Source organism: Monodelphis domestica, chromosome 2 (genome assembly GCF_027887165.1).
Source record: "Monodelphis domestica isolate mMonDom1 chromosome 2, mMonDom1.pri, whole genome shotgun sequence".
NCBI classification, from domain to species: domain Eukaryota; kingdom Metazoa; phylum Chordata; class Mammalia; order Didelphimorphia; family Didelphidae; genus Monodelphis; species Monodelphis domestica.
In genome coordinates this window covers 168,129,936-168,151,404 of record NC_077228.1, presented here as the reverse complement: position 1 = coordinate 168,151,404, position 21,469 = coordinate 168,129,936, and the positions used below count along the sequence as shown (strand labels likewise).

At 39.9% G+C, this 21,469-nt stretch overlaps 1 protein-coding gene across 1 annotated transcript; it reads right to left on the bottom strand.

Moving 5' to 3' along the window:
* Positions 1-6,457: 6,457 nt before the first annotated feature.
* On the bottom strand, positions 6,458-18,872 carry LOC100030666 (Fc receptor-like protein 3). Its single transcript, XM_056814645.1, has 5 exons — positions 18,758-18,872; positions 14,603-14,887; positions 12,969-13,256; positions 11,968-12,246; positions 6,458-7,026 (listed from the first exon to the last, which is right to left on the bottom strand). Exons 1-5 carry the CDS (start codon positions 18,870-18,872, stop codon positions 6,740-6,742), a joined length of 1,254 nt encoding a protein of 417 aa, XP_056670623.1. The 3' UTR covers positions 6,458-6,739.
* Positions 18,873-21,469: the final 2,597 nt, after the last annotated feature.

Sequence of the window (21,469 nt, the reverse complement as noted above, 5' to 3'; positions counted from 1 at the left end):
TATACTATAGTGGAAGATGATGTCCTCCCTAACTTCAGGCTAACTTTTCTTTCTGATAATCCCTTCTGTTCCTAGCATGAGGAGAGACATGAGAGACAACACAAAAAGTACTGGGCTTGCTAACAGAAGACCTGGGTTCAAATCCTGACATTGATGCTTATTAGCTATGTGGCCATGGACAAAATCTTGCAATTATCTGACCCTTAAATGTCCTAATCTATAAAATGGGAAGATTCCACTATATGAAGTATGAATATTGTTCAGTTCTACATCCTATAAAATCATACTCTTCACTTTATGTCAAGGCTGTGAGCTCCTGTAAGAACAATTCATGTTTAATTTACATTATATCATATATATAATGTATTATTAATAATAATAATAAAAACAATTCAAGTTTAATACAGTGCTGTGATGGGATGCCAAAGGGACTTCTGATATCCAAAGGATTAGGTGAATGCAGCAACTGCCTCCAAGTGGCCAGAATGATGATTAAACCACTTTCGGACAACAACTCTGGCAGGTTATAGTGCAGGTGTGGTCATCCCATTTTTTTAGGTAAGGAACCTAAAGTGCTATATTTAGTTGTAATTTATTATTGAAATAATGATAAAAAATAATAATGATAACTGACATTAATATGATGCCTTTAAGTTAAATTGGTTGATATACATTCTCAATTTTGATTTCGATAACCCTGTGAGGTAGATATTATAGGTATTAATAAACTCATTTGGCAGAAGAGTATACCAAGACCAAGAGAGATAAACTAATTTGCTCATAGTCATAGAGCTAGCAAGTGTCTGAGATAAAATCCAAACTCAGGTCTCTCCTGATTCCAATTTTATCACTCTTTCCATTAAACCTGGTTGACCCATAAAACTGTGCTCAAGAATTTCCCGTTCTCTGAGATTTAGCAATACCTGTGGTAACTAGTAGGCTAAACAAATGAGACTCAGTTTCTAATCCCTTCTATTCCCCTCCCAGTTCCCCGGACTCCAGTCTGGAGCCCTTGTCCAGTGGAAAGGTCCTTACCATTGACATATGTTGGCTCCAGCTCCATTTGGGCAGGTTCTTGGGATCCTGTGATGGGAGGGCGTCTGTGACATATAGATAGACATGCATCATATTTTCTGGAATAATGACAATGCTGATTACACAAGAATTAGACCATCAAGGAGAGAGCCTTTGCAGGAAATGGATAGTAGTTTCTAGGAAATTGGCAACAGAAAGGCACAGAGAATTTGGTGTGATCCATGGGATTTTAATTCTGATGAGTCTATGCAGAGGCAGTTTGTAAGGTATTTTTTTTAGGAGAAGCAATTGCATTTGGATTAATTGGATGTGTTAATAATAGCCCAAACAAGGAAAGCAAGGCAGCCTGGGGATAGAGTCAGAAGATAATGGTTATTTGGTCACAAAGTCTTTGCTCCATCCTACTGACATGGTGACCACTCTAGCTGACCAAGTCACTTGGCAATGTCATCATTATCGTCCTTGTCACCATCATCATCACCAATAAGCATAAATTATTGCTGTGGCTAGAATGCTGAGTGTGGAGTCAGAAAGATGACTCTCCCTGTATTCAAATCCAATGTCAGACACTTACTAGCTCTGTGACCCTGAACAAGTCACTTAACTTTGTTTACCTCAGTTTCCTTATCTATCAAATGAGTTGGAAAAGGAAATGGAAAAAAAATCCAGTATCTTTGCCAAGAAAACTCCAATTGGAGTCATGCAGAGTTGGATAAAACTAAAACAATTGAACAATAACAATAAATCCTAAAGCACGCAAAATGAGGAAATAGATAGGTATTGCCCCAGAAATAAATGACATTTTCCAGATCTCTTGGTTGTTCGCTTCTGGTAAACATTAAGAAGTCAGTCACTGAAGGAGACTAAGGGACTTGCCTGTAGAATCCAGGAGCAGAACTTTCTCCTGCAAAGAAAAAGAAGGCTAATATCAACCATTTGGAAAGCATTAAGTGTCTCCCATACCTCAGACACTGTCATAGATCCTGGGAATGTGAAGACAAAAACAAGAATTCAAACACCTTGCCCTCCAGGAACTTGCTCTCTATTGTGGGATATCAGGAGAGAGAGTGCCATAGGTCCTTTCTTGTGCTAGGTTAAACAAAGATGGCACAGAGTAAAGGAAAGCTGTGAGTCTTACCTGCTAGAAGCTTGGAATTGAAATGAAATCTTTAGATATGATTGTGGACTTCACCATCATACCCTGAGATGCTGCCAGTTCTGACAGACACAAATTCAGATTCAACCAAAGACTTTAGCACCTACTATCTGTCCACAAAGCCCTGGGTTAAATATAGCCCTGCTAGAGAATACAAAGGTAGTCTCAGCCATCGGGAGTCTTGTGAAGTTCGTGGCATCATGGGTTTATAGATTTAGATTCAGGAGAACCTAGAGGGCAACTGGCCCAGTTCTCTAGTCTTTCAGATGAGGAAAGCATTGGACTTGGAATCAAGAAGATCTGAACTGGAATTTTGCTACAGATGCCTAAGAAGCTATATGATCCCATACAAACCACTTAATCTTTCTGTGTAAAGTGGAGATAATACCAGCACTTACACCCTAGAGTTAAATTCAAGGATCTAATGAGATAATATATGTAAAGTTCTCATATGTTATATTAATTATATATAAATATAATAAATAATAATAATAAATTATTATGGTAAAATGGATAGAGTCCTGGGTCTGGAGTTATAAAGACCTAAGTCAAAATCTAGGCTTAGCTGTGTGATGCTGGGCAAGTCACAACCTCTGTTTGCCTCAGGTTCTCACCTGTTAAATGGAGATAATGATAGCATCTAGTCCCAAGGTTGTTGTGAGGATCAAATGAAATCCTAATTGCAATGTACTTAGCACAGTACCTGGCACATAGGAAGCACCTTACAAATGTTAAAGTCATCGTCATTGTGAACATCATCAGACTTGTGGAAGATTATACAAAGAGTGACAGGGGCTAGGCATTTGGACAAGTTCAAAGATTTCATAAAAATCATAGCTTTGGAAGCAAAAAATACTTTATTTAATGGTGATCTGCTCAGGGTCACACAGCTAGTAAATATTTGAGGTCATTTTTGAAGCCAGAATCTCTGGTCTCTATGCTGGACTCTTTATCCACTGAGCCACCCAGCTGCTCCTAATAATAAATATATCATTAAAAGTATGTAATAACTGGAAATCTAAGTAAGGAAGCAGGGACCACATTCTAGAGAAGGAAGTTATACTAGCTGTGTGATTCTGGGCATGTCACTTAACCTCTGACTGCCTCAGTTTCACACAGCTAGATAAGACTTCATCCAGAAGAAGTAATTCTTGAATAAGATTTTTTTCTTTTTCAATATGGTTACCTGATTTGTAGAAGAAAGGAATATTATTGGTAGAGCAAATTAAACAAAGCATGTCATCTCCATGAGGTAGCTAGTTGGCACAATGGAATAGATCTGAATTCAAATGTGACTTCAGACACTTGCTAGATGTATGACCCTGGCTAAATTACTTAATTTCTTACAGCCTCGATTTTCTCATCTGTAAAAATGGAGATAATAATAACATTTCCCTATAAGATGGTTGTGAAGAATCAAGTGAGATTATGTATGTATCTATAATTATGTATGAAATTTTAAAATAATTTTTATAATTTATTTTTGTAATTATGTAGTTTTTATAATTTAGAAAATTATATATGCATAAACATAATTTCCTAATTTTTAAAGCACTACATAAAATATTAGCCATCATTTTTATTATTAGCTATGATTAATTTATACTATCATTTTGGACTTATATGGGTTAGCAAATACTTCAGTGAAGAACTTTTGTTTTGAAACCCTAAATATTTGACTTGGAAAATTTTATCATTCATCTTGAGGGCTCCCTAAGACTGTCTCCTCTTCCTTATTTAACTTCCTCTTTTAATGGGCTCAGAGAATATGTCTCTTCTCCATAGACTGATATACACCAAAAAAGAAGGAAGTAGATGTTTGCAGTACTCTTGATGGGGACAGGGATAAAATCTTGGTTATTTTAGACTAGGTCCACAGACTGTAGTTTGATCTTTGGTGCTTCTTGTTTAGTCATTTTCAGTCATGTGTGAGTCTTTGTCTTGCCCAGAGTCACACAGCTAGTAAGTACCAGAAGTCAGGCTTGAAGTCAGAAAGATGAGTCTTCCTGACTGCAGGTCCAACATTCTATCCACTGCACCACTTAGCTGACCAGCTACCTCCACCAAAATTAACAAGGACCTTTCTCTTCCCTGATTAGTTTCACCATCAGATCAAGGACAAGAAAGTCCCTGTGGATGTCTGTGGGGAACAGATGTAAGTGACATTTTGGGGGACTGTGCTCAGAGATGTAGGGCCAACCCAGGGCCAGCTCTGTATTCTGGAGTCTGAGTTGAAGGGCTCTGGGAAAAAATGGGTCAAAAGAGAATTCTCTACCCCAACTTCAAAAGTCCATTCTCCTTGGGGTGGAGTTTTAGGGGAGACGCCAGCATATGGGTCAGAACCATCTCACAGCATGTTTTTGTTCTGAAGAATAGATTAGAGTACCCACTAACAGAAAAATCAGTCAGCAAGCATTTATCAAACACCTATTATGTGTCAAGGCTAAATCAATACTTAATAAAAGTCCATTTATTTATTTGTTGATTAATTGTTAGACACATTGGGCTAAACCCTGGGGATAAAAAGAAATGTAAAAAAAATAGTCCCTCTTCTTCAGGATCTCACATTCTGATAGGGGAAATTGGTGAGATATTTGTAGATAGAAGGAATCTTAGAAGGGAACGTACTGGTAATTGAGGGGATCAGAAAAGGTAGAATTTAAGCTGAGTTTTGAAGAAAGCTGAGGATTCTAAGAGAAGAAGATAGGTGGGAGAGTATTATAGGTCTGGGGAACAAGAAGTATTTTTTACTGTTAAAACATTTGTTTACTAATCTGAGAAATGTTATATTTAGATAATATGTGATGCAAAACATGCTCTAAAAAGTTATGTGAAAACTTGACTTTCATAAATCCCATTGCCAAAAGTTGTAAAGGATCTTAATGTTTTCCTTTATTTTTAAAAATTAATTAATTAATTATTTTAACCTTCTGTCTTTAGTATTGGTTCTAAGGCAGAAAAAAACAGGAAGGTCTAGACAATTGGAGTTAAGTGACTCACCCACAGTAGGGGTGAGTCACACAACTCCAATTGTCATACAACTAGGAAATGTCTGAGGCTAAATTTGAACCCAAGATCTCCTGTCTCTTGGTCTGACTCTACTAAGCCACCTAGCTGCTCTCACATAGTAGGTTCTTAAAAAATGTTCATTGACTTTGACTATTGATGGAGAACTCACATCCTCCTATTCCCCTTTTGGCCTAATTCTAATTGTTTAGGAAAAAAATGGGACTTGACCTCTTTGCATTTTCTGAGTGCTGTTTTTAATTTGGCTCTCAGATAATCAGGTTTTTGATTGATTGGTGAAGATTAGAGGAGAAGAAAGGAAGATTATATATTTGTGGGGGATCACAAGGACACTTAAGGGTTTGATGAAGCCTTTCCAATTCTCATAAACTCTCAGTGTGGCTTATTCATTGAAAAAAAATCAAACCCTTGGATTTCCAGTGAGTTAAAGTCCTGGATGATAGGTTCATCTGTCTTCATGTAACAAAAAAGCTGAATAGATGTCATTTCCACTGATGTGCTGTGGTCAACCCTTAAAGAGAGCCAATGGTTCGTTTTCTGCATAAGCATCTGAACCTCAGAAATATAAAAACATTATTAAGTATTAAATTAAATTAAAAACATTATTAAGTATTGATTTAATGTTTTGTTAATTGTCTAGACTTAAGAATATGATGGAGAAAATGCTAATAAAGCTGATTAAATATAAAATATCTTGCACACACTTAAAAAAAGTTGTTTTTTTTTTCAGAGATTTGATTGTTAAACTTTTACTAGTATACTTCTGGTCTGTTGGGTCCTTCGCTTAGTTGGTACTAGTCCGTTAGTGAGGGTGTGAAGCCTCAAGATGACAGCCACTCTGGCCATGAGGCAGGAGTGGGGCAGGGATTCATTAAATGAGCAGGACCTACAAACCTGTTCTCTTGCGGGTCCTGAAGTACAGCAGAAACGCAGCACCCAGGAGACCCAGGAAACTGAGCAGGCCCCCGCTGACTCCTCCAGCAAGCAGGCTTCTTTGCTTCCCTGTCGGGACTGAGATAAGAGAGTTTGGCATGAGGCGAGGGAGGGAAGAGCAGGACTGAGAATTCCTGTGCCAGGAGTGCTAATGATTCAGAGCAGGAGAAGATATATCTAAGGTGAAGGAACACGGGAGACCTTTGTGAAACAGGCTGAGAGTTAAGAAGGTCCTGTATGAATACAGGAGATATCCCTTCTGCCTTTGAGCAGCCCAGCCCAGACTGGACTTGAGAAGCAATGACTTATTGCAAAGCCAGGAATGGACCATGACCAAGATTATACTCCAACCAGTAATCACTTTATGGGACTTGGGGAAAACAGACACAGTCAGTTGTTGAGCTATTTCTCCTCCAGTATTCACTTAACGACATCCCTCTGTCTAACAGGATTGGTACCCAAGGACTCGATCTTGTCTCCCATCCTTCCCCCAGATGTCAGTGCGCCATAATCCGGCATCCGACAAATGCCACAGTCCCTGGGAATGAGGTCAGATGTTCATCTTTAAGATATCAGGTCTGGTCCTCCTCATATACCTGTGACTGAGAGTTTCACCCCTTCACTGAGCTGGGGACCAAAGCCATTGTCAGCCTCACAAGAGTAGATTCCAGAATCCTCAGTCGTCAGAGAGAGGTTGAGAAATGCAGCTTCTCCTAAAAAGGCCCAACCAGTCTCCAGGATTGTATCCTGGCGAAAAAACCGATAGAGGATCGGAGTTGTGCCTTTTTTAGCTTCACACCGAAGTTCCACCATATCCCCTGCGGTGGCCTGAGGCTTGGGTGCACTGAGGATAAGAAGAGGACGGGACACTGGAACTGAGGGAGATAATGGAAATCAGCAGCTCAGCTTCTGAATATATGACAGCCTTTTATGTCAAGAACTTTAATCAAGATGTAAAACCCAGTGGAATTGCTCGTTGGCTACAGGAGAGGGGAGGGAAAGAATATGAATCATGGAATCATGGAAAAATATTCTAAATTAATTAATTAAATAAACATATTTAATAAAAAAACCTTATATAAGAACTTTAATCAGGGTATGCCTTTAGAAAAATTTAAAATAATATCTTTGTACATTACCTGAATTTCCCCCTGTATCCCTTCTCCTCCCAGAGGAGAGGATATCTTATATAAGCAAATATTTTGAAACAATCAAGAAAAGAAGAAAAAAGCAAACATGAACAATAAATCTATGGCTGTTGTTTAGTCATTTGAGTTATGTCTGACTCCTTGTGACCTCATTTTGGGTTTGCAAAGATATTGGAGTGGCTTGTCATTTTCTTCTCCAGTTCATTTTACAGATGAAGAAATAGAAATAAACAGGGTTAAGTGACTTCCCCAGGGTCACAGAGCTGGTAGGTAAGTGTTTGAGACCAGATTTGAGCTTAGGAAGATGAGTCTTCCTGACTCCAAGCCCACCACTTTATCCACTTCACCACTTAGCTGTTCAATAAAACTAAGGAGATACCCTCTAAGGCCATTCCTAGCTCTCATGTCCCAGACCTGGATTTCAGAACCCATCCACAAAGAACTTGGAAAAATATTCCCAAGTATCACAATGATGAAATTATATGTGTGATGCTTGATGTTTTTCAAAGCTATGAGGTCTCTATCTCTAGAGGTCTTCAAGCCAACGGCTAGACGATTGATTGTTGAGGATGTTTCCTGTTCATTTACAGGGTGGACTAGATGACCTCTGAGGACCTTTCCAGGTTTGTGATCTTATTGTTCTGTGCTACAAATGTCATCCCATATTTCTCTGCTCTTCTCTCTGAGCAGTTTTCCTCTCTTACCTCTCCTCTCTCTCCCAATTAGTCCATTAGTGTTATAATTATTATTATCATCACAGCAGGGGATTAATGATTCTCTTCTAGAAGCAGCATGGGATCAAACCCAAATAGAAACAATTCCTGCAGGTAGGTCATTGACTTAGAAAATCACAAACTAACATTATCTTTGCTGTATTATATTCTTGTTTATTTAGTCAAACATCTCCCAATTACATTTTAATTTGGTTTTGGCTTCACTGGGGAGTTTTGTAGGCTACATAAAGCCACTGCCAGTGAATTTTTTAACCTCTGAAGTAGCAGCAGCAGCAGCAGCAGTAGTGGTGTAGTAGTAGCAGTAGCAGTAGCAGCAATAGCAGTAGTGATGTAGTAGTAGTAGTAGTAGTAGTAGCAGTAGCAGTAGCAGAAGCAGCAGCAGTAGTAGTAGTGTAGTAGTAGCAGTAGCAGTAGCAGCAACAGCAGCAGCAGCAGCAGTAGTGGTGTAGTAGTAGCAGTAGCAGTAGCAGCAACAGCAGCATCAGCAGTAGTGGTGTAGTAGTAGCAATAGCAGTAGCAGCAACATCATCAGCAGCAGCAGTAGTGGTGTAGTAGGAGGAGTAGTAGTAGCAGTAGCAGTAGCAGCAACAGCAGCAGCAGCAGTAGCAGTAGTGGTGTAGTAGTAGCAGTAGCAGTAGCAGCAATAGCAGCAGCAGCAGCAGCAGTAGTGGTGTAGTAGTAGCAGTAGCAGTAGCAGCAACAGCAGCAGCAGCCCAGTAGTGGTGTAGTAGTAGCAGTAGCAGTAGCAGAACATCATCATCAGCAGCAGTAGTGGTGTAGTAGGAGTAGTAGTAGTAGCAGCAGTAGCAGTAGCAGCAACAGCAGCAGCAGCAGCAACAGTAGTGGTGTAGTAGTAGCAGTAGCAGTAGCAGCAACATCAGCAGCAGCAGCAGCAGTAGTGGTGTAGTAGTAGTAGTAGTAGTAGTAGTAACAGTAGCAGTAGCAGAAGCAGCAGCAGCAGCAGCAGTAGTGGTGTAGTAGTAGTAGTAGTAGTAGTAGTAGTAACAGTAGCAGTAGCAGAAGTAGCAGCAGCAGCAGCAGTAGCAGCAGCAGCAGTAATAGTAGTAGTAATAACAGTAGCAGTAGCAGAAGCAGCAGCAGCAGCAGCAGTAGCAGCAGCAGCAGCAGCAGTAGTAGTAGTAGTAGTAGTAGTAGTAGTAGTAGTAGTAGTAGTAGTAGTGGTGGTGGTGGTGTGGTAATAGTAGTAGTAGTAGTAGGAGGAGGAGGAGCAGTTTTAGTGGTGTAGTAGGAATAGTAGTAGTAGTAACAGTAGCAGTAGCAGAAGCAGCAGCAGCAGCAGCAGTAGTGGTGTAGTAGTAGTAGTAGTAGTAGTAGTAGTAACAGTAGCAGTAGCAGAAGCAGCAGCAGCAGCAGCAGTAGCAGCAGCAGCAGTAGTAGTAGTAGTAGTAGTGGTGGTGTAGTAATAGTAGTAGTAGTAGTAGGAGGAGGAGGAGCAGTTTTAGTGGTGTAGTAGGAATAGTAGTAGTATTAACAGTAGTAGTAGCAGCAACAGCAGCATCAGCAGTAGAAGTAGTGGTGTAGTAGTAGTAGAAGAAGGAGGAGTAGCAGTAGTAGTAGTGGCAGCAGCAGCATCAGTAGCTGTCATGGTAGTAATATCTGTCTCACAGTTTTGTGTTTAGGATTAACTGAGACAATATATGTGCTAGATGATACAGTACATAGAGTCTTGGAGTCAGAAAGATTCATCTTTCTGAGTTCAAATCTGTCCTCAGACACTTCCTAGCTGTGTGACCCTGGGGAGTCACTTAACCTTATTTGCCTTAATTTCCTCATCTGTCAAATTAGCTGGAGAAGGAAAATGGCAAACCACTCTAGTATTTTTGCAACCCCCCCCCAAAGGGACACAAAGAGTCAGTCATGATTGATACATGGCCCCTGTATGTAAAACACCATTATTAGGGGTCACCCTTTCACCCCTTTTAAAACTGAGATGAAAAGAAATAGCAGAGCCAGTATCTGAACTCATGCCCTTTCAGTCTCATTGCAGCATTTTTTTCAGCAATGCTGTTCAGGTCCTTAATTGGGCAAATAAGTGCCCCACGAGAGGTAGAGGAGCAAAATGATGGGGATAAAGTGCATGAATGGGAATGAAGCTCAGTCAGTCAAGGTGTATACTGAGTAGTCAGATGACAGAATAAAATGAAGATCCAGGTTTGTTTGACAGAAACAGGGAAAACAGGAATTATTCGTTATAGAGATAGTTACTTTGCCAGGAGCAGAGATAGAGGGCAGGGACATCTGGAGAGCTTCAGCCTGGACTATAGGTAGAAAGAGGAGCAAGAAAGGAGAGAGCAGAGATTTCTTAGGGAGCCAGAGAGAGAGAACTGGGGCTGGGCAAGGGCCTGAGTTTGTAAGTATGGCTGGTCAGAAATCTCTAGAATAAAGGTATCCCTCCATAAGACTCATTACCTAAGCTGGAGTCTATTTTGCTCTTGCACTTGTTGTATAGGTACCAGGAGTTGCACGACCTGTATTCCCATCCCCATTCTGTCACTAACTAGCTATGAGACCTGAGACAAGTCACTTGATTCCTCTGGAACTCATTTTTTTCTCTGTGAAATGAAGTTGGTGGGTTAAATTATCTCTAAAATCTCTCTTAAATCAAAGAATCCGTGGATCTTCATGAGCAAAGGAAGTGCTTATGAAGTACATCATTGTTAAAATTGATTTCTTAAAATAATTTCCCAAGTGTTACAGATTTTTGTAATGAGGTCTGTACACTGGTATACTCAAATGAAGATGATATTTGTGATGTTTGTCTAGGCAAATACCCCAAGGAAAGGGTCCCTGACCTCTTCAGTGTAGGGTAACCCAGGTAAAGTTTTCCCTTCACCATCACAGGTTGTAACCTCTCTATGAGTCCTAGGGAGCTGCAGGTCTGCAATGATTAGGTAACTTGCCTGTAGTGACAGTGTCAGAGGTGGGATATAAAGACCCGTCTCTCTAACTCCAAGCCCAGTGTGCAATCCAGTATGGTAGCTTCTGTTTGTAAGGTGTCTATAAACCAACTAAGAAGGGTGTTTGAAAGGGGGAAAGTTACTTCTTTTGTGACTTTATGATTTCACAAACTAACTCCTCTTTGAAGTTTTCTGTAGGTCATTCTGGCAGCCCATTTGTCCCATGAATCTTGTGAAGACAAGACAAATTAAAAATGTGAAGACATGTTAATCTGTGGAAGTCACTACATTACAGCAGTAAGCCCAACAGTCTACTAGTGCCAAGGGCACCAGGATAGAAGATGCCATTGTTAAGACGGGTGTTTGTGGCCAGGCACACGAAGAAGACTTTGGTAGAAAAACTAAACACTGGATGATCAGTTGGCAAAATCTTTGCATGCTTTAGAAGCAACATGGTTTTTAATATCATTTTGATGATGTCTACTAAGTTAATCAACCTCCAGGGGAGCAAACACCAGATCTAAGATAAAAGCTTTGGGGAAAAATGTTAAAATTTTTGCTTTCCAAATAAAGATTCCTAGTGGAAAGAACTTAGGTTTTAGAGTCAAAATCAGATTTAGAGCTGAATTAGTACCTTCAAGATTACTACCTTAGTAGATTGAGTACCTATGAGTTCATCTAGTCTAAACTCTTCATTTTACAAAGAAGGAAACTGGGATGCAGAGAAGTTAAATGACTTATCCAAAGTCATACAGTGGCAGAACCAGGCTTTGAATCAGTTGAACGCTTGTGGGAATAAGGAATTTCTTGTTGCATTCCATAAAAAAGACTTTGTTGAGCTGCTGTGTTGACTTTCTATGAGGAGACTTGCAGGTTACTAGGAATGGAGCCTGAGTTCTTAAAGCCAGGAGTTTGTCCTGGAACCACTTGTCTGAGTCCTGGTATGTGTGATGTTCAGGATTGGCCATGGGTTATCTGTCCTGGGTATGGCTTTCTGTTGGGGAGGGTCAACATACCTTTGACAGAGAGTGTCAGCACCTTACTGAACTGTACCGCTATGCCATTGTCAGCCTCACAGGAGTAATTCCCAGAATGTTGTTCAGTTAGGGAGAGGTTGAAGGATGCTGCGCCTCCCAAAGGGGCTGAGCTGTTTTTTATGATTTTACCCTCATGATAAAACCGATAGAGGATCGGGCCCGATCCTCTTTGGACTTTGCATCCAAGCTCCACAACCTTTCCCACAAAGGTCTGTGCCTGTGGGGTGCTGAAGGTGAGGATCGGAGGAGACACTGGAACTGAGACAGAGAAGGACAAGTCAGACGGAGCTTCTGCTGCTAGGATTCATGACCCTCTGACTCAAGTCATTTCAGGCAGGGAAGGATCCCTCTCATGATTCCTGATTTCTATCTCCTTTGCTCTGCATCCAACTCTCAGGGGATTCTCTCCAAAATTTGAGAAGAGAATTTCCAAAGAGCTCTTCTCAACCTTCATTCTACTATTTTTCTCATCTTCCCTTCTCCTCCAAGGGTTCCCATGATCCCTCTTTGCCCCATATCCCCTGCCCTTCCACAACAAATTACAGTTTGTTAGAGAGGCACCAACACCATTAAATAAAGCATTTTTTGCTTCCCAAACTATGATTTTTATGAAATCTTTGGACTGCTTCATATGCCTCTGATTTATCTCTGAAAGAATCCTTATGAACCAATTCAAAAAACACTTGGCTGAGAATAAACAGCATGGTATTTAGTTAGCAGAAAGAGCCCTACACTTGTACTTGGAGAACATGGGTTCAAATATCAATTCCAATCTTGACTCTCTTGTATGACTATTGACAATTAACTCCTTGTAATCTTGATTTTCTCATCTGAAAATGAGGTCAATAAACAATCAGTAAAATAAAAGAAAATGCTTCTGCCTGTGTCATAGGGCTAGGAGGAAGTAATTTTGCAACCTTTAGGTCAGAGGTGAGTGTGCATTATTACTAGGAAATAGAAGAAAGAAATGTAACACTTACTTTTCACAGAGATGCTCACGGATTTACTACGTAGTTGCCTGTTGATATTGTTAGCTGTACAGTAATATTTCCCAGCCTCATTCTCTGAGATAGTCAATATTTCAAATTCTGCCACTAGTGACCTTTGAGTTTTCTTCTTCAGAACTGTTTCAGTGCCTTCTTTGTGCCAGGAGAACATGATGTTACCTGTGCCCCCAGCTACTGAGCAGAGGAGGGCTAGTGTTTGCCCTTCTGTCAGTTGTCCCCCAGGGGGATTGACCTCCAAATGGATTCCAAAGACTGGGATTCCTGGATGAAAATGAATAAACATATAAAAGTCCTGATCCTGGGAGACTTCAGGGCTGGGGAGCCTTGGAAGATGAGGTTAATAGTAATTATTTGTTGTGTGATCATAAAATATTAGAATTTGAATCAAGTCAGTGAAAGGCTACATCAGTGTAGGCTTTGGCTATTGGATACAGGACCATAGTTAGGGAAAAAAGTTGAAGGGAAAAGGCAGTCCATTTTGGATGTAATAACGTTGAATTTGAAATCAGAGAATCTGGATGAGAATCCTAGCTTTGCAACTTCCTACTTATATATCCTTGGGATAAATCCCTTCTCCAATATGGGCCTCAGTTTCCTTATCTATAAAATGAGGTTAGATTGGATAATCTGTAGGGTTGCTCCAAAGTTCTAATTTTTGAGACATTTGTTTTTTGTTGTCCCAGGAGAAATTTAGTCTATTTTTTCCATTTCAGGGGTTCAGTTTTTTTCCTGACCTCTCTCCCCTCCCAGGAATAGAGGAGCAAACGACTTTGGGGCATTTGCTTGGAAGTCTCGATGGGCAGCCGATTATAGTTTAAAGGGATATGGAAGAACAATAGTAAGTGCAAAGCCTACAACTATCTCAGTTCCTTCTCCTTACGACTATTCTATAGGTCTCTCCATTTCTACAAGTTATACTCTCCAGATGCCCTACAAATGGGGTCAGTGATCTTTAGCCTTGGGAATTTGGCTGTGTTTCTGTTTAGAAGTCACCTCAATTTCTAGCCAAGCCCCCACTTTCCTTTGACCCCAGCCACACTTCCCCATACCTTGCCCTAGCCAATGTGTTGGGGAAGGGTAAGTCTACAGGGCAACATAAGCTTGAGGTAGGAAGGGAAATGCTGCCTGCAGTTTTTTCAAATAGAATTTCTTCATTCTCACTTCACTCTGTGTGCCCTAGCCAACAGGTAGCCTAGCTCTCTAGTAGAGCTGTCATTGTCCATTGCCACAGGGATAATATGGGGAAGTGTGTAGAGGCAGCCATTTAGCATAGTGGGTAGAGAGCATGGGCTAGAGTTATCAAGACCTGAGTTCAAATTTAGCCTCAAAAATTTACTAGCTATGTGAGTCTGGACAAGTCGCTTGACTTCTGTTTGCCTCAGTTTTCTCATCTGTAAAACAGGGGTAAGACTAGCACCAACCTCCTATGGTTTTTGTGAGAATCAAATAAGATGATGTTTGTAAAGTACTTAGCCCAGTGCCTGGCATATAGTAGGTAAAGTAGAAATATTAGCTATTATTACTGATGGAAGCAGCACAGAAGAGGTCTCAGGATGTAAGATGATAAAACTTATGCAGCCTCCCTCTTCTTAGTTTCAGACACTTACTCTGCACTTGGATCCAAACTGGATGACTCTTTTTCCGGACCCCTGATGTCACTGTTTCTGCCACACAGAAATAAGCCCCAGAGTCTTCCTTCTGGACTTTGGAGAGCTGGAGTTTTGGGGCTCTTTTCTGGCCTGATGAGATGATTCTTCCATATCTGAAGAAGGAGAAATGCAGCTGGATATTTTCTTTCTCTGGAGGGAGCTGGGTCTCACAGCTTAGAGTCACAGGAGTCTCCTCTGAGGGCTCTAAAATTGTGCTTCTCAGTATGGGCAGTGGAAACAATTCTAGAGAGAAAAGTCAAAGATAATTTCCAGGGGAATGAGTTTCCGAGGTCCTGAAGAGACAAGCCTTGGAATTTCTGCCCAGCAAATGTCAAACTCAATGTTAGACCAAAGGACACAATCCTTCCTTTGTCACATTTTTGCTTTTTAATTTCTTCTATCCAAGAAACACATTACAGGATCTATACCATGTCAATCCTGTAATGCTCCAATCCTCAGTCAGCCCATGAGATCTAAAGACTCTCCATCTCACCCACCTCTGCCAATCTCTCCCTCTGATCCCCCCATAGACTCTCCTCCAACCTATCCCCTATAAGGCCGAAAGTCTTTACCTTGAACTTGGATTGTTACTGGGTTTGCTTTTAGTGTAAAAAGTGGAATTATCCAAATTAAATTCCTTGCACTACAGTGATACTGGCCACTATTACTTAATTCTGCTTTTGGAATAGAGTAATTTGAGTGTTCTTTAAAATAAGCAAGCTTTCTTCCATTCTTATAATATGTCACTTCAATAAGTTTTGATTCATCTTTTGCCAGGCAGCTTAGAACCAGTGAATCTCCTTCAAAAACAGGATACGTGGTCCATAGGATCAGGTCATCTATATGAGATAGAAAGAGGCATTAATCATTTAGCCTACTCTGACAACCTTGTGCATGGGTCTTATGATTTTTCATTTACTGGAAAGAATGGCTTGGGATGAATCTATATCTTCCCAGTTTTCAAAATCTTTTAAGTTTCCCATAAGACTCTGAGCTTCTCCCCTCTCTACTCTCTCCCAAACACATCTGTAGAACTATCTGTAGAGTGATTAAAATCTGAGATGACTAGTACCTCAGAGGCCATCTAGGTCAAGTCAACCCTCTCAGTTTTTAGATAAGGAAAATGTGGCTCAAGGATGTTGTGTTTTTCTCAAGGTCACACTAAAAGGTCAGAGATTGGATTTGAACCCAGGTCCTCTGTGTCTAGAGGTCTTTCTACTGAATCATACTGAAAGAAAAAAAGAAAATTCTCAAAGAGAAATAGAATCAAAGACATCAGTATTTTACTCAAATACTAGAATACTAGAGGAAATTCAGTTCAATTCTTCCTACTTTTGTGCTCAGGTCCACTTCCATTTCCATTCTGGAGTGAACTCATTTTTAAAAAATCCATATTCAACGTACCTACCTATCAAAGCTCAGTCAATGAAGTACTGCCATGCCTACTTAGTTGAACACACACACACACACATACACACACGCACATGCACATTCACATACATGCACACATGCACAAATATAAAGTCACTGCCAAGGGTACTGCTTACACTCATATCATACAAAGAATGAGAAATGTTTGTTGTTTGGTCATTTCAGTTGTTCAACTCTTTGAGACTCCATTTGGAATTTTCTTGGCAATGATACTATAGTGGTTTGTCATTTTCTTCCCCAGCTCATTTTACAGATGAGGAAATTGAGGCAAACAGAATTAAATTACTTGCCCAGAGTCACACAGCTACTAAGTATCTGAGTTTAGATTTGAACTAAGAAAGATGGGTCTTCTTGACTTCAGGTCCTCTAGTCCTGAATTTCCTAGTTTCCCATATCTATACATCTCTGCCTTCAAGGTTCTATCATTCTAATGTAAGAGATAATATAGAAATAGTGATGTACACACATGCTAGATACAGGGTAAATGTGAGGTAAACTCAGAGGGAAGGCATAGGAGTGGGAGGATGGTAAGGATGAAGGATTGGGGAAATGTATTAGTGGGGAAATTGAGAAGGAACCAAAGTTGCCACATACTTGGGGGGCTAAATATAAGGTAGTACCATTTCTTCCTCCTTTCCCCAAGTAGTGCTATTAACAATGGAGTCAAGGTCTGACCAGAGCTGAAAGGTTAAGTAAAATTCCCTTCAGCCCATTCTTCTTTAGATGATGTACTTTTGAAATTCCCCTCCTAACACATTAAATATTATTGAGTCTCTAGTAAGAATCAAGATATCTATTTATTTGGGTACAAGGGTTGAATTGTAATGAGGACCGAGGGGAACAGGAAATTCCTAGCTATTTCCCTATACAGATGATCTTAGGGGTTTGAGTCAGGGAGTTTTCTTTAGAATAAGCTCTTGGTTTCCCCTAAGGGAAAAAAGTCTTTATCCTAAAGGAATCACCAATGAAAAGCAGGGTCTTCTATTTCTCAGGCAAATAGATTAAGGGATGTGTGTCATCTTCTCAGCAAAGGGTTAGTTCCCTCTCCCTTCAGATCATGAAGAAAAGAACCTTTTTAGCTTCCCAAGTACTGCCCTTTTAGCTTGACTGCAAAGTTCCATACCATTCCCTGATGGCAGCTGGGTTCCATCTCATCTTCTCCTGAGATAGCCTTTCGAATTAAATCTTTCCATTCCTTCTGGTCTTTTCCCTCTTATACAGAAGACATACACTATACACTGCTTTCGTGATGCCTGACATATGGTAGGCACTTCATAAAAGCTGTTTGATTGACTGACCAACTGACATATGCCCCAATATCTAAAGGAAAATAATAAAAGACCATTGGATCTGGAGTCAGAGAACCTGCATTCATATCCCAGCTCTGCCCTTGCTAAGTGTTTGACCTTGGACAAATCACTTAACTTCTTTACTGTCAAATTAAATGGTTAGATTTGTTGGCCGTTGGAGTACTGTCTAGATCTAAATCTTTTTGGACGGATAAATCTGAGTCTGGTTTAAAACTAGTAAGAGTTCTTCCATTCATAGCCTATGTCACTTCAATAAATTCCATCTCCTCCTTTTCCAGGCATTTTAGAACTAGTGAGTCTCCTTTAAGCATAGGATATAGCATTCATAGGAACATCTTGTCTGAATGATAAAACTTGGATTAAATCCTAGCTCTCCCATTAACTATTTATTTGACCTTAGGCAAGCCATTCATCTTCTCTGTGACTGTTTCCTCAATTGTAAAGACATGAGATTGAATTAGTAGATCTCTAATATCTTTTCTAGGTTAAGACTGATGCTTTTACAACTCTCTGCTTCAACAATTTACCTCCAGACTTTTCAAAATTGCCCTGTTGTTAAGTGTTTAAGGTTTGGGGCAATAGATTAAGAATTTTATTTCCAAGAAAAACTAGGATGCTTGTAGGATACCTGTGATCATTTGAGGTTGTGGTTATAAAGGAAAATCTGTTCCAGTCCAAAAATATAATTTAACAAAACTTGGAGAGAACTGAGGGAACACTTTAGTATATGAATGTAGTAATTTTCATACTTTTAATAGATAAATGAGTCCCATCTCAGACCACCATGCTATTTGGGGGAATGATTTTTTTTTAATTGCACAGAGATTCCGATTTTTCTTTACTCATGTTTGTTCATAGTAGAGGACAAAAGTGTTAGCCCACCACCAGCTGGAAGAGAATATTAACAACCTGATGGCCAAAGCAATGAGTGGAAAAGAAGATAGATGTTTGACTGGCCAGATACGGGAAAAGAGGGTTCTGAAAATGGTGATATTCCATTATTGTACTATAAGACTTCTAACTGATAAGCAGTCTCTAGTCCAAGAGGAATTAAACTGAAACCTAGAGGTCATGGAAATTTACCTCCAACCTGGAGCAATACTGAGATGAAGGAACTAAGTCCTTATATGAACTGAAACCAAATTTCAAGACTAAATGAATAGATTTCTATCGGCATTTGTTATTTCTACATTACCTATATTTAACGACTTTAAAGAGAGGAAAAAAGCAAATTTAGTAAAACTAATCAGCATCTTGAAAAAATCTGATGTTAGATGTAATATTTCACATCTATGAACTCCAATTTCTGCAAAGAAGTAAAGGAAAGCATCTTTTCACACCTCTTTTTGGAGGCTCAAGTTTGCTCCCATACCTCTTAAGGAGGATAAGAATACAGGGTTGCTGAGGGGTGAATTCTGGATTCTGCACTGGTACTGCCCAGATTTTTCAACCTTAATATAGCTCCAGGTTTCTTGAAGTGGTTTCATGTTGATGTACCACTGTGTTTCCTCTGTGGCATAGAATTGAAATACATTGCATCTCAGAAATTCTTGTTCCCCTTTGAAGAGGGTGGGCCATGGAGGCAGAAGGGAAATTACTGGCTTCTGGGCAGCTGATATGAAGAAGAGAAAAGGAGTGAAGTTGGAAGAGTTCAAAATTACAGCTGTGATAGTTAGCATATAATAGATAGAAGGATGATTGTCCCTTTATCTCATATATTTTGGGTTTATAGAGGGGATCTGGAAGTTATTGCCCCCATCTCAACACCCTATTCTTTTCCTTCCTCCTTCCCCACCTCTTCCTGACATCCCTGCCTTTCAGAGGTTACCCCCTCCCCAGCCCAGAGACATCAGTACACAAAGTGGGAGAATAATCTGTCAATGTACTTCAAAGAATGAAAGAGCTTTAAGAAAGTATCATCTATAGAGCCAACTAAGGACCAAATATTCAGGAAGGAAAGAGGCCCGAATTAGCTTTCTTTTGGAGTTGGATTGTTAGGGATGATGTCAGGAACTATGGTTTCTCTCACCTCTCTTCCATCTGCTTCACAATGATAGATTCTTCCCTATTAGGTTTTGAGGAGCAAGTGACTTTAGAAATCATCTAATCCCTCACTTTATAGAAGAGATGAGGAAATCAAGACATGGAGAGTTTAAGTGATTTGTCAAAGGTCACATAGATACTAAATGCCACATCTGAATCAAGGTTCAATGACTCCACACTTAAGAAGGTTGCTTAAACACCATTATTTCCAGGAAAAGAGATATCATAGAATATTAATACAGGAAATGAGGTTATTGAGTTCAAGTTCCCCATTTTATAGATGATGAAACTAAAGCTCCCAGAAGTTGTGATTTCCTCAAGTTCACAGTTGTTGGTGGCAGAGCTGGGATTTGAATCCAGGTTGTCTGACTCCAAATTCTATGCTCTTTAATTATTCTCTTTGAGGTGACTGGTACACTTGTGTGGATGTATATTTGTGAGTATTTGCAACTAGGTGGAACAGTGGTTAAAGCACTAGACCTGGAGTTAGGAAGAGATGTCTTCCTGAGTTCAGTTCTTGTCTCAGACACCTCTTAGCCATGGGACCTTGGGAAAGTCAGTTAACCCTATTTGCCTTAATTCCTTCATTTGTAAAATTAACTGGAACAGGAAATGGCAAATCACTCTAGTATCTTTGTCAATAAAACTCCAAGACGAGGTTATGAAGAGTAGGACATGACTAAAATGATTAAAAACATGCACATATGTACATGTATGTGCATGTGTGTATATGTATGCATGTATAGTCAATCAATTAATTAAAGGTCTACTGTGTGCCATTCAGTGTGCCAAGTGTATATCTATTTATCTATGTATCTTTGGCATGTTGTTAATGGCAGAATTGGATTTAGGAACTCAGATATAGTATCTCTCATGTCTAATGTATTTTTCTTTTCTTAAACACTTAAAAAATACTGTTTAGGGGGCAGCTGGGTAGCTCAGAGGATTGAGAACCAGGCCTAGAGACGGGAGGTCCTAGATTCAAATCTGGCCTCAGCCACTTCCTAGCTGTGTGACCCTGGGCAAGTCACTTGACTCCCATTGCCTAGCCCTTACCACTCTTCTGCCTTGGAGCCAATACACAGTATTGGCTCCAAGACAGAAGGTAATGGTTTAAAAAAAATACTGTTTATTGGTTTGAAGGCAAAAGAATGGCAAGAGCTAGGCAATGGGGATTAAGTGACTTGCCCAGGGTCACACAGCTAGGAAGTGTCCCAGGCCAAATTTGAATCTAGGACCTTCTGAATTCAGGCTTGATTGTCAATCCACTGAGCCTTCTAGCTGTCCTCCACCCATCCCCTGTATCACTTCCTCCTTGCCTAATGTATTTTTCAATACAGCTCTCTTTTAGGAAAGCAGAGGTGAGACTAGATAGTTGTGACATCCTGGGAAATGTTGATCTGAGGAAAAATATTAATGTCATGGTTTCTGACTCTCTGTTCCTGAACTTGCTGATGAACAGTTATTAGGAGACCATGAAAAATAAAATGTAACTCACCAGATTTTCCCCAGACTGGAGCTGCAAGAGATTTAAGAGTCAAAGATTATCCTTGGTAGGAGTTTCTCAGAACTTTTTATTTAATAAGCCTCATGTTATGGCAAACAAGGAGCAAAAGAAGAAGGAGAGGAGGAATGAAAAGAGAAAGTGGAAAAAGAAAAGGAAAAGAAGGAAGAGTGAAATTACAGAAAACTCAAGAAGGAAAAAGAGGAAGGTTCACTTTCTTCCTTGCACACTGAACACTTGTTTGTAATATTTCCTTCTCATTACCAGTGTCATCCTAATTATCATCATTATCTAGCATTTTCTAACATGTTATGGTTTGCAAGAAAGTGGCTAGGTAGTGTAGTGGATAGAATGCCAGACCTAGAGACAAGAAGACTCATCTTGCTGACTTCATATCCAGTCTCAGACATTTTCCTATCTATGTGACCCTGGGCAAGTCACTTTAACTCTGTTTACTTCAGTTTCCTCATCTGTCAAATGAGATGAAGGAAATGACAAACCTCTCTGGTATCTTTGCCAAGAGAATCCCAAATGAAG